Below are 16,044 nucleotides of genomic sequence, written 5' to 3'. Positions count from 1 at the left end.
TCAAATTGGGCTGTTTGTGCCCTGTGATGTTAAATGAGTTCGACAGCTTATAAAATAAATATGAAAATTCATTCTGGCAAGTAGCTAACTGTTAAAGATATGTGGCTAAATAAAAATGTTAACAATTGTTTTTAAAATGTTGTTCTTCTTTCAGTTAGAGAGTAAAAGATTAGATTAAAAAAAAATTAAGATACATTTTCTTCATCTTGCTTGTTAATATAAAAATGCACATTAATATAGCAAAAAGTGACGGAAAAATTAAATGAGTAATGATGTGTATTGGTATTTTTGAATGTAGCAACATTACTTTTAATTTTATTTATTTTACAAGCATTTGAATGATTAAATTAGCTTCTTCTCCATCCTTTTTCCGATTTCAATATGGACTGTATTCTCTTTTTTCTTTTTTCCTTTTTGTCGAGTTCCAGCAACTCGCTTCACATTTGCAGGTTAAGCTTTTATTTTTATTGCTACAACCGGAAGTTGGCTGGTTTATATGCTTTGTCGGCCTCCTCGCTCGTACCGTCAGTTTTGCTAACCGACACCTGCGACAGCAAACACTTTTATCGAGCTTTTTGTTTTACCCGTGTTATTAGAATGGCTGTAGCTGAAGACCGGGCCTCCTGCTAATGCGTTTTATGTGGAGTGACTCGGTCATGTTGCCTCCTTCAGAGAAACTGCCCGGTTCAGGCTGAGTTTTCGGCATGACAGGGTAAGAGGAAACAGTTTGAAATTAAAACACACCTAACGTCGCTACACTGTTTCTTAGTATTTGAATGCCACAAAGGCCTTTCCTTCAGCTCAGATTAGTAGAGCAGTGGGGCCAGCAGATATAAACCATGAAAGGTGATATTAGCCGGAGTTAATTTGCTAAGGAACTGTCACTACCTGCGTTTAGGTTCTACTAACGTTAGCTAGTCGTTCGTGAGGTAGTTTAAATGAACATTTTTTGTAAAATGTAGCTATTTTTGAGCTTTCGTGTTGGATACATAGGTATCTTGTTTATCTCAATCAACCACATGTAATGTTAAAGCTGGTTAGAGTGCATGGTTAAAACCACATTCCTTTGTGTGTGTGATGTCCAGTAATTTGAAAATCAGGATGTTGTTGTAGCTGATATGTGCTGATATGTTCAGTTCAGGCTTGGTGTTACAGTGGTCAGATTGTACCACTAATTATCATATGTTTACATGAACCTTCTGTGGTGATCTTGCACATGACGAGCGATTATTTCTTCTTTTCAACAGGATGAAGATAGACCTGGAACAAGTTCTAATACATATTTTTAAAGTATGTTATTTGCGACTGGTATCTTGAATCTGTGTGCCTTACATCTGTTGCCTTTCAAGCATGCTGTGATTTCACTTCCATCCTATCTCTTTAAGTCCTCAGATATCAATCTTATTACCTTGCTGTCAAGACTTCCAATAGAGATTTTCAAATGAAAATGGAGGATATGCCCCTCTCAGGCCCAGACAACACCAGGCTGGAGGTGAGGTATTACCTGTGCATACAGGTAACCCATGCATTTACATAACATTGGGTTTGTTTTTGGTGTTACACTATGTTTTTGTTGTTGTAGGCCCTGGCCCATGACATCTACTCTGAGCTGGTGGAAGATGCCTGTTTGGGCCTGTGTTTTGAGGTGCATCGTGCGGTGAAACAGGGCTATTTCTTCTTGGATGAAACGGACCAAGAGAGCATGAAGGAGTTTGGTTGGTGCTGTTGCATCTGGTTTCTATTCTGTCTGTCTTCAATGTGTTTGCTTACTGTTTTTTTTGTTTGTTTGTTTGTTTTTTCCTTCCAGAAATTGTGGATCAACCAGGAGTGGACATATTTGGGCAGGTGTACAATCAGTGGAAGAACAAAGAGTGTGAGTGTCCCAACTGTAAAAGATTAATAGCAGCTTCTCGCTTTGCTCCGCATTTGGAGAAATGCCTCGGCATGGGACGCAACAGCAGCCGCATCGCCAACCGCAGGTCGGTCAGTGAAGGTCGTAAAGCAAAAATTCCTGCAGTGATCCGAAGTTATACATGAAATTCTAATTCAATTGTTTGATCTTCTTTAAACAGGCTAGCCAGCAGTAATAATATGAGCAAATCAGAAAGTGATCAAGAAGACAATGATGACCTTAATGATAATGACTGGTCGTACGGGGCTGAAAAAAAAAGTGAGCACTTGAGTGATTGCATTGTACTGAGAGATGAAAGAAATCTCCAGGTGGTTACTTAAAATAAACATTTCTTATTTCCTTTTTACAGCCAAGAAGAGAAAGTCAGATAAGGTTTTTTTTTTTAAATTGCACATTGTTAGTATAAATGAATTTTTCATGCGTATTATAAGGTTATTTTAATCTTAACATTTTTGTTTGTGCAGAGTCAAAATTCCCCAAGAAGATCCAAATCCCTGAAACATAAAAACGGTGAGTCTATCGGGTTGTTGTTGTTTTTTTTGTTGTTTTTAAGTGTAGTGAAGAGGTTTTGATGAATGTGGGTTACCGATTCAAAACATTTCTTAGGCTTGAACTTGAGCAGTCTCAGAGCTCAGCTACTGTTGCAGATCACGCTGTGAAGACACAGCGTGTATACATCTGCTAATCTCACTTTTTAAGCTAGTTTCCAAGTTCATAGCTCAAAGTGGAGGGAACAATTCAAAGTGAAATGCGAATATTTTTCTTTTTGATGCAGATGGATTTTATAGTTTAACTTTGATGTGCTTTTAGCAGTCTCAATGTATTACATGAACAGTGTGTTTGTGCGTATGCATTCCAGGTGAGATTGGAAGTGGCGTCGGTGCTGAATCTTACAAGGTGACAAATCCTCCTGTGATCAAATTGATTGCTAGCCTATAAAGTATAGTAAATTCTTTACTCATAAAGGTTTATGTTTTGTCTTTAAATTCAGTACAACTATAATACTGGCATCAGTTATGAAACGTTGGGCCCCGATGAAGTCAGATCCCTTCTAACGACGGTGAGCAATTTTCATGAATCTGCCCAAGCATGTAATTTTTTATTGTTCCAACTACTGATTTAATTATATAAGTGTGAATCATTAAGGTATTGTGTGTTTCTACAGCAATGTGGGGTGATATCTGAGCACACAAAGAAGATGTGTACCAGGTAATTATTGCCTAAGCCTCTGACACAAAGATTAACTTGTAATTAAACCTTTTCCGCTTTGAGAAAACAGCCAGCTGCTTTTGTGTAGCTCCCTGCAGCATAGTTTCTGGTAACATAACACCTGGACTCATGTTGGTTTAACCATCTAATTGAATCTAAATTCTGAGGTCAACATCCTCGTACCTTGAAATCTTAATTGCTTAGAACTGTTGTCTGAAACTGAAAGTCACGGTTGAAAATGAAATACATAAATATAATTAGGTTTCTTTTTTGTTGTTGTTAAAGAAGAAGATTGTGTATGTTCAAACTAACTCAGGGGAACACAAGTGGCAACTCATAATTGATCTCTTTTGGACCTGTTCTTTTTCTCCAAGGTGAAGAGCCAAATCTTCAAAGGTCTTAACAACAGCAGTAAATACATAGACTTATAATAATAAGGAACTCATCAGTGACTAACCTCTAATAGTTTATAACTCATAACAGCCCATTATCAGTTGGTCTCTGACTGTGTCCCATCAGTCCGTCCCACCTTCCCTGCAGGCCTGCAGGCAGGGAGATGTGTAAAACTATGTGGTGGGTGTGGGCGGGCCATCAGTCAGGGATGTATAATGCCACCTTGTGTCCCACCAGGTCTCAGCGATGTCCCCAACACACGGACGAACAGAGGAGGGCCGTCAGGGTGTTCCTCCTGGGGCCGTCCGCGTGAGTGTACCCTGACCCGTTCCTCACCAAAACCACCAAAACCCAGAGTGCACTTGACAAAAGTCATGTTTGAGTTGGTGTTGTTACCCTCATCGTGCAGGTGTTTGCTCAAACAGTTCACTGTTTGCTGATATGGTTGCCTTGGCTGGAGACAGTGATAGAGCAATGCTGCTGGTCCGTGTTGTGAATACTCTGGCAGAGGGACGCCTTTCTTGCCAGGAACAGCTTTTATGCAAAAGCACTGTTGTAAATGACTTGTAAAGCCACTGTTAACAGAACTGAACGCTGCGTGAGTTTTAAACACTGGGAAAGATCGGTAGACTACCACAGCAAGTTTTTCTGGTCCTGTGAATCGGAACATGACACCAAAATCTGTGGTTGTAGCACCCTTACTTGTAACTATTTCTTATTACAAACACCACAGCCTATCAGCCTTACTAAAAATAATAATAAACCCACTCCATACATCTCAGTCTGAAGGTATGGTTTAACAGCTGAGATGAGTAGACTGCACTTAAAGAATTACCTTAAACAGAAATATCATCTTAGTTCATGTATAAAATATTTCATCTACAAAGTGACAGAAATGGTGAAAATGGTCGAGTATAATTTTCCAGGCCTTGTCTTTATGCACACGGTTCAGAAAATGAAGCTATTTATCTTGTTATACATAGAGGCAATAATAAGCCGTTTTTGATGTTATTGTTTTTGCTTGAAATTTGATTCTTTTAACTCTAGAGACATTTTCATTTTTCCCCAAGTATTCACCTAAAATCAAAAACCCAGTGAGAGGGATATGGGCAGAAATCTGTGCCATCAGAAACTGAATTTGAATAAGTTAAATTTGAATTTGAATTACTCGGATTGAATCTGAATTGTAACTTGAATGAAAGCTTTTGAAAACTGAATTTGAATTAGTCTAATTTGAAATTGAATTTATGGTTTGAAACTGCATTTTATCCTTTAAAAATTCAGCTCTCGAATAATTTCACATTCACTTCTCACCATTCAGTTTCAGTTCTACAATTCAATTTCAGTTCCAAAATTCAGTTTTTTGGGACTTACATCCGGTTCCGGTTCAAGCGCAGATTAATAGAACTACAGACTGATAGCGTTACTGACGGAATCTACAGCGTCTTGAGCTGAATTAAGACTTCAGAAGTCATTCGTCATGTCGAATGACCAGCGGATAAACTCTCAGGTTGGTAATAAATGTATTACATGTATAAGAACAAGCGTCATGTTAACAATTGATAGCCGTACAGTAACCTTTATGCTTATTGTAGCTGCTAGCTAAAAACGCTAATTTAGCCTAGTTTGCCCTGGATTCAGCTTTGACAAACAAATATGATCGACTGTTTCTAGTAGAATTCCAAAGTTGTCATCTTGTACCCTGTCAGAGCCCTGTATGCTTGCAGAGACCCCTACAGTAAGGAAACATGCAAAACGCTGTCCAAACCTTTGTATTTGAGCTTTATTTATGTCTTACACAGCATCCCAACTCTTTAGCGAACTTAATAACTTTAGCTAAAGTGAATAGTTACGCTGCACTAATGAATAAGACTTACTGGATCACCTCTGTTTGAAGTGATATAATATGATATACAACTATCACTGAAACAGCAAACTTTGTAAATAAACAACACTTCTCATTCTCTAAACGTTTGGCCACAGATGTAAATTACACTATCAGTGCTTGTTCACTCTTGACAATAATTACATTTCTAAATTCTCTTTGTGCATTTACAGGTAAACAATATCTAATATTTTATCTAAATGACTGCTTTGTCTTTGAAAAGGTGAAGAGCCTGAGGCCGGTGACAGTCCAGTTCTACTCTAAGTACATCCTTACGGTGGTTCACAGGACAAGGCGACATTCCTGTCCTGCCAGAAGAGAAGAGAAACTTCAGAGTCTTCATGAAGTTCAACCACACCTGTCATATGGAATATGACAGGGGTCTCAAACTCCAGTCCTCGAAGGCCGGTGTCATGCAACTTTTCCATGCGCCCTCGAGGACTGGAGTTTGAGACCCCTGCCGTATGGTGTTCATGCAGTTTTCTACCCCACAGTTACAGCATGTCTGACTGCCTGTTCAGCATATGCAAAAATATATGATGAGTTTAAGCATGTGATGACTAAGGCCTTCCATTATGGTGTTTGTCATCACATGTCACAGACATCTGGATGATCATTTGGAATAAACAAAAAAACAAAAAACTTGTTACTTCATCTTTTATCTTTATTATTATTATTATTGTTCTTATTTTACATTTTTCATTGTTAGGCATTGGGTTTATTTGTAGTAGTCCTTTCCAGCTTCTTTCCCTCTTCCATGTTACTGTGTCAGCTTGTCAGCATCTATTTGGGGTTGGGAGTGGAACAGGAAGTAAGGAACAGAAAGTGCCATTTAAACCAGGAGAGGTTCTTATATTTCAGAAGAAGGGATTAATTCAAAAGAAATGACCTCAATGCCATATTTTATTTAGGAACCCTAGAGAGCACTTTGCAAAATAACACATTCTTATAATTTCACCCTCAGATGAGCCAAGCTACGACTGTCAGGGAAGGTGATGTAGGTACAGAGCATGTGAGAGTGGTTAAGTTAATGTCTCTTGTCTAGATGAAGGCACAGGAGGGATCAATGGCACGGCGTAGAGATTCAGTATCTTCAGTCTTCAGTGGACACTCCATTTCTGGCACAAAACACCTGTAAAAGATGGTCGATTTAGGAGGTGACCCGACAACTTCAGCCTGTCAAACATAACAATGGAGCAGTATGTTTAAAAAAAAAAAAAATCTAATTAAGCATGCACTCAGTACCCTAAGAATTATTATGATAGTTAAACACAGTGATAGTTGTATATCATATTATATCACTTCAAACAGAGGTGATCCAGTAACGCTGCACTAATGAATAAGACTAACTATTCACTTTAGCTAAAGTTATTAAGTTCGCTAAAGAGTTGGGATGCTGTGTAAGACATAAATAAAGCTCAAATACAAAGGTTTGGACAGCGTTTTGCATGTTTCCTTACTGTAGGGGTCTCTGCAAGCATACAGGGCTCTGACAGGGTACAAGATGACAACTTTGGAATTCTACTAGAAACAGTCGATCATATTTGTCTGTCAAAGCTGAATCCAGGGCAAACTAGGCTAAATTAGCGTTTTTAGCTAGCAGCTACAATAAGCATAAAGGTTACTGTACGGCTATCAATTGTTAACATGACGCTTGTTCTTATACATGTAATACATTTATTACCAACCTGAGAGTTTATCCGCTGGTCATTCGACATGACGAATGACTTCTGAAGTCTTAATTCAGCTCAAGACGCTGTAGATTCCGTCAGTAACGCTATCAGTCTGTAGTTCTATTAATCTGCGCTTGAACCGGAACCGGATGTAAGTCCCAAAAAACTGAATTTTGGAACTGAAATTGAATTGTAGAACTGAAACTGAATGGTGAGAAGTGAATGTGAAATTATTCGAGAGCTGAATTTTTAAAGGATAAAATGCAGTTTCAAACCATAAATTCAATTTCAAATTAGACTAATTCAAATTCAGTTTTCAAAAGCTTTCATTCAAGTTACAATTCAGATTCAATCCGAGTAATTCAAATTCAAATTTAACTTATTCAAATTCAGTTTCTGATGGCACAGATTTCTGCCCATAGAGGGAGTCATGTATTAAAAAAAACAGTGTGGGTCAGAAAGAAGGACACGTGTTAATAAGCACACAAAGATACATTTGTCCAACAACTATAAGCAAAATGTTGGGCAAATGTGCTTTAGTGTTGTAGAGTTATTATTAAAAGTAATAGTAGTGTTGTTGGTTGTGGTGTTGTTATTGTTATTATAGAGATGGAAACGAAACTTAAACTGAAAAGTGCAATTGCATGACAGATACGTAGGCATTCTGTTTGTGTGTGTGGCTTTGTCTAAAACTGTGTTACTGTGTCTGTTTCTTATGTCACAGCCCGACGCTGCCTGATGCAGATGCTGTGGACACTGACAGCTTTGACATTCCAGATCCACAACCCGTAATGAGCCGCCTGCAGTGGGAGGACTCTGATATTTCGCCTACTGATTCTGCTTCGTCTAAAGCCAGTAAGGAAGGGACACTCATTTAGTAATTATGACATGTAGGTTTTATGAGTAAAATACATTCCTATTCTTGTTGCAGGCACCAACCATTCAGATTCTCGGAAGCCCAAGAAAAAGAAGAAGCCATCTCTTCCATTGAACAGTGGAGGAGGAGGAAGTGGGAGTGGAAGCCTGGCTGGAGGCGGCGGCAGCAGCTCTCAGAGTAATATCAGTATATCGACCAAAAAAAAGAGGCCCAAACTCTCAGCACCTCCTATTTCAAGTATCTATGATGATTTAAACTAGCATAGGCCAATTTGTCAGACCAGCCCTCGCTTCCTCTTATTAAGTCCCTTCTTTCACACCAAGCTTTAAAGGTCTGAGCTGTATGGGATGAAACTTGAGTTAGAAGTTCCTTAGTAATCATTTGGCCTTGATAACTGAGGCATCTACATTTAAAGATTTATCCTTCCTGAATCATGAACACAGAGTTTAAGAATTGTGGTCAGAGTCCAGTCAGAGTATCTGCAGTAACGGATTGGCTCACTTCCAGTGTAAAACAGAATTTACTTCTGCTATACACGTAATTTATGACTTACATTTGTCTTCAGCTGATATCGAGGAGGACTTGATGCAATCGGGTGACGCTTTGTGTGGCAGTTTCAATGACGAGCTTCCACACGACACTGCAGAAAACTTTCCAGCCAATTAAACAAAATTGTAAAGTAGTGAAAGTTGATTATTTGAACCAAAACATAATTTTATGCAGCAGTGTTATGCTTCTCTTCAGTGGAATACCTAGGTTTATTAAAAACAGCCACAGAGATGTGCACATACCTTTAGCTATGTATAGGTAGCCACATTTTTAGAGCTTGTTTATTTAAGATATAGAAATAAAGAACACGTTACCCATGTACCAAAGATGGCAACCTGGGTTCAGTGCCACCCCTTTGTTGCATGTCTTCCTCGCTCTCGCAGTCGATACTTTGAAATAAAGGTAAAAAACGCTTAGAAATAATTCTTTGAAAATAAATGAACCACTTATGTGTAAATGATCTCTCCTGTGCTCTAAATTTTATTTTACAGAGGGCCTTGAAGTTACAAAAGACATCAATAATAAGCCCACCTGCACTGCAATGTCCTGGAACTGAAAAAAACTTTCACTACCAGCTTGTGGTCTGAAAAGTTTAGATTTTTTTCTTCTTTAAGTTCGACTTAAATTGAAAGGCCTTAAATTCAAAAACCTTCAGATACTCTCATTGGTGAGCCTGTGACCGGCCCCTCTTCTTGGACTTTGTGTTCAGACTCAGTCATAAGGACACGTTCAACACTTGACACACATATACTGGAGTACTCATCAGTGGCTTTTTAATTCTAGCATTGTATTGCACAGTCGTGTGTGTGTGTGTTTGTGTGTCTGTATGATGATTTGCATTTAGCGTGAATGTCAATTTTGTGTGCGTGCGTGCCTGTATGTAAGTGTACGTGCGTTTGGTGTGTGTGTAATCATTCTTTTCACAAAACTATGCATCCTAGAATGTGACTCTTGTGAAAGTATGTGTGTCATTTGGAATATTTAACTCGTTTACATTAACGGTATATTTAAGTTTGTATTTGTCACTGCCTTTGTGGTGATGTGCATATTACTTGTGTGTAAATGCAGATTTTGATATTTGATGAGCCAGTAGGCTTTTGGGGCACATGTACAGTACATGTATGTTTGACATAAATCATGAATTCAACATTTATTTGTTTCCTCCTTAGAAAGCCTTGTTCTGTGCGCTTTCACTCACTTTGCTTGTAGATTACATTGTAAAAGTAGATCAGCCCAGCAGTTCAGCTTGTTGTTAATGACCATGAGCGATAAGGCTGCATTTTGTAAGCTTGTAACCAACAGTGTCTGATGTAAATTATGAGGTTTATTACATATTGTAGATGCCAAAGTCCTGTACTTTTCAGGTCTTGGAGAAGAATTTGTTTTTCTTCTAAATTGGAAATTGCTCACCCAAAGATTTTATGCAGTTTTTATAGTGGAATCTGAAGTGCAAATCCAGGATGCTTTATTTTAATCAGGATGTCATAAAGAGGGAAGGTAAAGTTGACCTATTCTGTTTATTCTTATTTTATTTCATGTATATTGAATGTTCATATTAAACATGGGGAGAGTTGCCAATGTGCCAGGCTTAAGCACCTGTGATTCATCAAGAGGGGATATCCTTAGTATGGTCATCTCAAGCACACAGCTGTCCCACCCACCTATAGTTAGAACCTTCTGTTTGCAGGAGGCAACCAACCAGAAGTCAGTCAAAGGAGCTAAATTCACTTATTTCAGATAGAGGATGAAATGTGGGGCTTTAACTGTCAGCTGTTAATCATACGAAGAATAAGAATGTGGCGTTTGAAATGAGGTCAACCCATCGATTTACTTAGTGTAAGTAACCCCTGTTAATTCTGATTTTTTTTTTTTTTTAAACCAGTCATTTAAAGTTATTTTTTCATTATTTGCACTTTTTTGTTGCATTTTCATATATACCTTTCATGAGGTTGGACAGTTTTGTGACTTTTTGTCTTACTGAAAGGCCCTCGGAGAGAGAATTTTGGCACTTTTGTCCAAACTCGGATCATTTTTTGTTACATTTTTTTTATTTTTTAACAGAGTAATTGGCAGTGTTTTGAAGATACAATCATGTCTCTTTATGAACGCATGTTGATGCTTTTGGACCAACTATTTCCAAGAAATAGAACAGAAAGCGATCTCGACATGTGCAACCAGTGCTGCATGTACCAGACTGTTTGGTGGATTAACATTTGATGCTGATTAAGGGTTCACATTCACCAGGTTCTGTTTTTAAGCATTTGTTCAAGTTTTGGAGGGTCATGTAATACAATCCTTAAAGTCTAGTGCTTTCAACGTTCTCTCACAATCATGACAATCTGCCAAAGCTCGATTTTGTATTTTTCCCCTATATTTCTGACTGTGCCCAGTTGAATCTGTCCAGTAAAATCTTGCTATGTGCACTAATGTTAAATGAACTGTTAGAGATAATTTGGTAACTATGATCCAATGGTCATGGCACTGTTTGTGAATAAGGGTAACTGCTTGTGGTTTATTTGTGGCTCTTTGTGTATCTCTGTGCTGTAGAAGTGCAATGACAAAGAAAGCAATGTTGTGACTTTTTTTTTTCCATGCACAAGCACAAATAAGTGCATGTGTGCACGACTTGTATCTGAACACAATGTGATACATAAATTATTTTTCTTTTTTTTTTCCACTGCCATGCATACTGATGTTTGTATATAAATAAACACCAATACCATGAGACTGACTTCTTTAAACCACAAAGAGCTAGTAGAAGGGGGTTGTTTTGAAATGCTTTAATAAGAGATGCAACTGAAACCAGAGCAGTCTGACAGCAAGTGCCAGATGCACATTGATTCATTGTATAATTTTATTTACACAAAATACACAATATATTTACAGTATCTTTTCATAATGTTTAAATTAAACTACTACGTAGCATAAAAGAAACAAAGAAACAGTCTTGCACTGAGGCAGTTGTACAGTTTATATTTGCATACAGAGAGCTCGAGTCACTCAAATAATACAATGATGGCAAAGACTCAAACTGGCACACGCAGCACAACAGTGAGTGGTTCCAAATGATTTTAAGCCATTTGTTTTGTTGTATTTCTTAAAGGTACAGTATGTAAAATCTTACCACTAGATGTCAACAGACTGCAGTCAACTGAATTCTATTTTGCTACCCCTCCCAATTCAAGTGCATAATGCTAATTAAGGTGGCTGCCGTTTACCTGTAGTAAGTGTAGACTGTATTTACTGTACCTTTAAAACACAAAGTAATCACAAAGAATAGCGCACAAGAAAGCATAATGACTATTTTACAGCAATAAAGAGCCATGAGATGAAGCCAGTATTACAACATGGTCTGAACCACTACATCTTTGAATAGGAACTAAATTAGGTTTTAGTTAAAGCAAATGCTCACTCACTGCTGATTTTTTTTTACTGCACTTACACTCCTCAGTCACTCATGTTTTTATCTTTGTACATGCACAAACAGGCTCACTTAACCACCCACACATTCGCACAAATGTACGCTCTCAAATCAGCTGCAGCATCTGCACCGAGGCCCTTTATGGTCAGTCCATCTCTCCAGACACTCACCCACTGCTGTAGTTATTTTTATTTCACTTCACAACATTCAACTATAAGTGTGTGCCCTTTCTTTGCCTTTTCAGCGGCTGTGCATCCCAAATATCAAAAAGCTAAAGAACACAGTGACTCCCACGAGGGAGATGGTCGCAGGGGCGGTGAAGAACTGCCTGTAGTTGAGGCGGAAATACCACACGACAGCTAGAATCACCACAAAGACAGGCACCACCAGGCTGCTGGTGCTTATGGCTACACCTGCCGCCCTGAATCCACTGGAGACTCCGGACCCAGCTCCTGCTCCTGTCCCGGACTGAGCCCCCTCCTCTGGACTGGAATCATGCAGGGCCTGAGAGATGTGGCAGTGGATCACGCTGTTGTCTGTGATGTTTAGGGATAACAGAGTCCTCTTGGGATCCTGCAGCAGCTGGCCTTGGAAGATTAATTTAATTTGATGCTCCCGCCCTGAGAAACATTTGCTGGAAAAGAAGGGAGATGAGAAATTAAAGCAGTTATAAGGCGCTTTCTTTCCAAGAGTTAGACAAGAAGATCAATACCACTCCTGTTTGTACAATCAATCCAAGGTTTCAGACATAAGCCAATTAGCTTACTTAGCAGAAAGACAATAAAAGAAACTTTTGGCTCTGTCTAAAGGTAATAAAATATGCCTTAAATTAACATTTATAGCTGACTGAGTAATATGTGGCATCTTGTTTAAGCTTAGCAAAAAACAAAAAAACATGAAAAAGCAACAGTAAGGTAAAGCCTTCCAGTGTAAGCCAGCAGAGACTCTAGAAATAGTCCCACACAGAACCGCTTTTAAAACCAAACAAAGCTAATCAAACTAAGTATAATGTCTTGATAAATTAACATTGCAAGGTGGCACAATCTTTATGCTAAGCTAACTGCCTAATGGGTGTATCATCTGTGAATTATTCTGATATTCTTGAAGTTTGGCGGATTTTCACAGTTATTTTACCAACCTTTTTAGTATCCCAACTGTATCTTGTGGCTCTACAACAGCCACCTCCTCTGTGTCATTCAAAAACTTCAGACGGACAGAGATGGAAGTGGTACTACTGATGATGGTAGGAGAAGAGGTGGTGCTGGTCAAAATTGGAATAGGCTTTGTAGCCTTTTTCACTTCCTCCTCCAACTCCTCCTCCTCATCATCCTCCTCATCAGCCTCATCATCCTCTCCATCAGAAGTGACAAGCAGTCTTCCAGCCTGTGGTTGTTTTCTCTGTATGTCCAGCAACAAATCTGTCCAAACCCCCTCGGCTCCCTCTCCAGTCCCCTCACTCTCTCCTCTGTCAGCTGCCGGCTCGCCTTCGTCCGGCTTGTTCTCCTGAGAAGGTGGAGGCGTCTGCTGTTCAGGGGTGTCGGCACTAGCTGATCCTCCACCGTAGTTGTCATGGCCTCCCAGTCCAATCAGAGAGGCATGAGCACCCACAGTGAGGATCGTGCCCAATATGTGGTCTCCCCGATCAGCCACATGGGTTGAGAGCCAAGCCAAGATGAGGGCCAAGAACAGAAGCAATACACCACCTGCTGCTGTCACCTCATCTTCCATCCCATCCAACATGGTCAGTGCACACACTGCCATCTCTGTCCTCTAATCCTGAAGAAAACACAAGTTTAAGAAATTTCGTAGCATACAATTTCAAATGTGGCTCCAAGTGCTGTAGAGCCTGTTCAACAGTTTACCTCATACCGCATGTGATAGTATGACCTAAAAATACTCAACATTTTATTTTCTAGGATAACATTGTAGACGTGCACAGAATTTCCTACATGAAAACAGGATTTTTTTTCCTGCAAATATGGGATTATTTGTTATCCCAAAAGAAGTTTACTTTTTTCCCCTCAAATAAAAATCACCATAATAACAAAAATAGTTTTTTAAACCACTGTTAATGAGCGTTCATATACTCAAGCATAAAATAGGGGTGGAGTAACCACTCAAAGATCCATTTTGAGTTAGGAATAAGTTTGGGAATTTTCCTGTTATTTCTGGTCATTGACAATTTCTATTATAATCTGGTGTTTATTCTTTGGAGGAAAACCAAAATTAGCACAGCAAAGACACTGAATGAGGTGGTAGGCATGGCAGAAGATTATCCAAAGGAAGCCAGCTGTAATACTGTTGCGTTTGTTTTTTTTCCCCCTGCACAAACCTTTTGGCACTCTACAGAAAGGTTTTAGCCTAAGCCAAAAACAATGTGTGCATTGTAAAGTTGTTTTTTTTCTCTTTTTTGCCAATTTTTCTTCTAACTAAGCATATGGAAACTTCTATTTATGAACTGATAAAAAAACAAAGCAAGAGGGGGGTTGTTATATAATTTAACACAGACTCATTATCCTTACTTAATGGAAACTTAGACTGTAGTCACACATCCGTAGATGAAGCCATGAAATACTCTAGTATATTAATTTGTTTTTATTTGTTTTTGCTTTTTCAAACAAGCAAGAAGGCTCCTCTAAATCTATTCAGTTACAGCTAAACAATGTCAATTGCACTCTGAGATCTCTACAGGTCTTACAGTACACTGAACAAGACAGCTATATGGTAGCACTGGGTTTACTTAACTGTGACAACTATTCTCTGTCTCGTAGCAATTTCTCACTCAAGGTTTACTGCATCGAACAATTACTTTATTACTGACATATCTATGAAACACTAGAAAAGCAGAGAAACAAGGGAACTGGGCAAAGGAGAGGTTTGGGTTATTCAACTGTCAAAATATTTACTGATCAATTTTCTAATTTCAGCCCATTTGTGTTCCACTTTCATTTTATATACAAAACATATGAAAACGCCATGATACCGGATTTGATTCACGTGTCCCACCCATTAGCTGTATGATGACGGGGAAAAACAGAAGTTGTACTCTCTTTTTTCCTCATTCTTGAAGTTTAACAAGTATACTTTTAAACTTTGTAGCAATGACCAAGTTTTAACCTGACTGAATAAAAAGCAGTGTAGGAAACTTAGTCATGCTTACAAACCGTTTTTCTGTGCATTTACTCTTCTATTCTTGTAGACATAAACTCTAGTGACAGCACTTCAAAGCTCAGTAGCTGCATGCAGTTGCATATTTACATTAAAAAAAAGAAGAAGAAGAATTGTAGCAGGGGAAAAAAGATAAACCTTTGAAGGGGTATTTAAAAATTCAGAAATCAAGGCCTGGTTTCATCGGCGTCAGAATTACTTTACAGAAACACACGTAGCATTTACCAAGGTTGGTCAACAGCTGTTTCATGTAGCTGGGAAGTCTCAGCCAGCCATCCGGTTAATTCAGGGCCGTGTCAGCATTGTTTTTATCCCTTTTTTTCCTGTCATGATTGTTCCACTCGATGTACAGCCTTAACCTAGACGCTAGCCACAATGAAAGCTATCCTGCTGCACTTACAACTTACAACACAGTAGTTTACGCTGCTGTCTATGACCTAACTTAGCTTACCACCTAGCTTAAGTAGCTAACTGAAAAAAAACACGACCTTCCGTTGTTTACAGCTCTCATAGTTCGGTTTATTTTGTCGCATAACAGTTTTCCGACAGAGCAGCTGCTTCGGCTAGTCATATAAAAGTCTTCAGCGTATGTATCGGTATACATAAACATCAAATGATCTCACCTGCCAGCTGTAAAATCAGCGCATGGTTGAAGGCGAGGCTTAATGCTAGCTAGCAGCTGCTGCTGCTTAAAAACCACATAATAAACATAGCGGCGGCGTGACGTCATCACGGGCCAGCGGGGTGGGCGCCTGTTTTGGAAACTGTTTGCGCGCCCATTGCTCCACTTCTATGATACAACGTAAATAAATACATAATTGTAGCTTTTTTGAGAACAGTTTTATTGTTACATTGTTGTTAGGTGCTGTTATATATAAATGAATAAAATATTTAAACATTTTCAAATAAACAACTAAGAAAAGAAAACAATCCTATGATTTGTATGGCCCAAAGTTG

At 38.7% G+C, this 16,044-nt stretch overlaps 2 protein-coding genes across 5 annotated transcripts; one reads left to right on the top strand and one right to left on the bottom strand.

The window, feature by feature from the left end:
• The first annotated feature begins 479 nt into the window (after positions 1–479).
• Positions 480–11,898, top strand: atxn7l3a (ataxin 7 like 3a). 3 transcript variants are annotated; one of them, XM_005468929.4, is made up of 14 exons: positions 481–712; positions 1,248–1,290; positions 1,386–1,492; positions 1,583–1,715; positions 1,808–1,979; positions 2,073–2,170; positions 2,262–2,284; positions 2,377–2,422; positions 2,772–2,809; positions 2,904–2,972; positions 3,078–3,121; positions 3,752–3,823; positions 7,797–7,927; positions 8,004–11,898. In XM_005468929.4, exons 3-14 carry the CDS (start codon positions 1,442–1,444, stop codon positions 8,207–8,209), a joined length of 1,083 nt encoding a protein of 360 aa, XP_005468986.1. In that variant the 5' UTR covers positions 481–712; positions 1,248–1,290; positions 1,386–1,441; the 3' UTR covers positions 8,210–11,898. The 3 variants fall into 3 exon arrangements, with proteins under 3 accessions (XP_025762196.1, XP_025762197.1, XP_005468986.1); XM_025906411.1 differs by lacking the exon at positions 1,248–1,290 and having other exon boundaries at positions 480–712; positions 1,393–1,492; XM_025906412.1 differs by lacking the exons at positions 1,248–1,290; positions 3,752–3,823 and having other exon boundaries at positions 480–712; positions 1,393–1,492.
• Positions 11,339–15,855, bottom strand: tmub2 (transmembrane and ubiquitin-like domain containing 2). 2 transcript variants are annotated; one of them, XM_003442000.5, is made up of 3 exons: positions 15,711–15,855; positions 13,058–13,695; positions 11,339–12,553 (listed from the first exon to the last, which is right to left on the bottom strand). In XM_003442000.5, the coding sequence occupies exons 2-3, from the start codon at positions 13,678–13,680 to the stop codon at positions 12,160–12,162; spliced, it is 1,017 nt and encodes a 338-aa protein (XP_003442048.1). In that variant the 5' UTR covers positions 13,681–13,695; positions 15,711–15,855; the 3' UTR covers positions 11,339–12,159. The 2 variants fall into 2 exon arrangements, with proteins under 2 accessions (XP_003442048.1, XP_005468988.1); XM_005468931.4 differs by lacking the exon at positions 15,711–15,855 and adding an exon at positions 15,313–15,687.
• Positions 15,856–16,044: the final 189 nt, after the last annotated feature.

The sequence above is a fragment of the Oreochromis niloticus genome, linkage group LG4 (genome assembly GCF_001858045.2).
Source record: "Oreochromis niloticus isolate F11D_XX linkage group LG4, O_niloticus_UMD_NMBU, whole genome shotgun sequence".
Lineage (NCBI taxonomy): Eukaryota > Metazoa > Chordata > Actinopteri > Cichliformes > Cichlidae > Oreochromis > Oreochromis niloticus.
Note: the sequence above shows the minus strand (reverse complement) of the source record. Positions and strands in the feature narration are given on the sequence as shown.

Bases quoted from the DNA above. Each gene is read 5' to 3' on its own strand.
- tmub2 (XM_003442000.5), bottom strand. From the start codon at position 13,680: ATGGCAGTGTGTGCACTGACCATGTTGGATGGGATGGAAGATGAGGTG. The intron at 12,554-13,057 runs GTTGGTAAAATA...CTTCTTTTCCAG, and splicing joins ACAGTTGGGATACTAAAAAG to CAAATGTTTCTCAGGGCGGG.
- atxn7l3a (XM_025906411.1), top strand. The intron at 2,171-2,261 runs GTGAGCACTTGA...TCCTTTTTACAG, and splicing joins GTACGGGGCTGAAAAAAAAA to CCAAGAAGAGAAAGTCAGAT. The intron at 2,423-2,771 runs GTGAGTCTATCG...TATGCATTCCAG, and splicing joins ATCCCTGAAACATAAAAACG to GTGAGATTGGAAGTGGCGTC.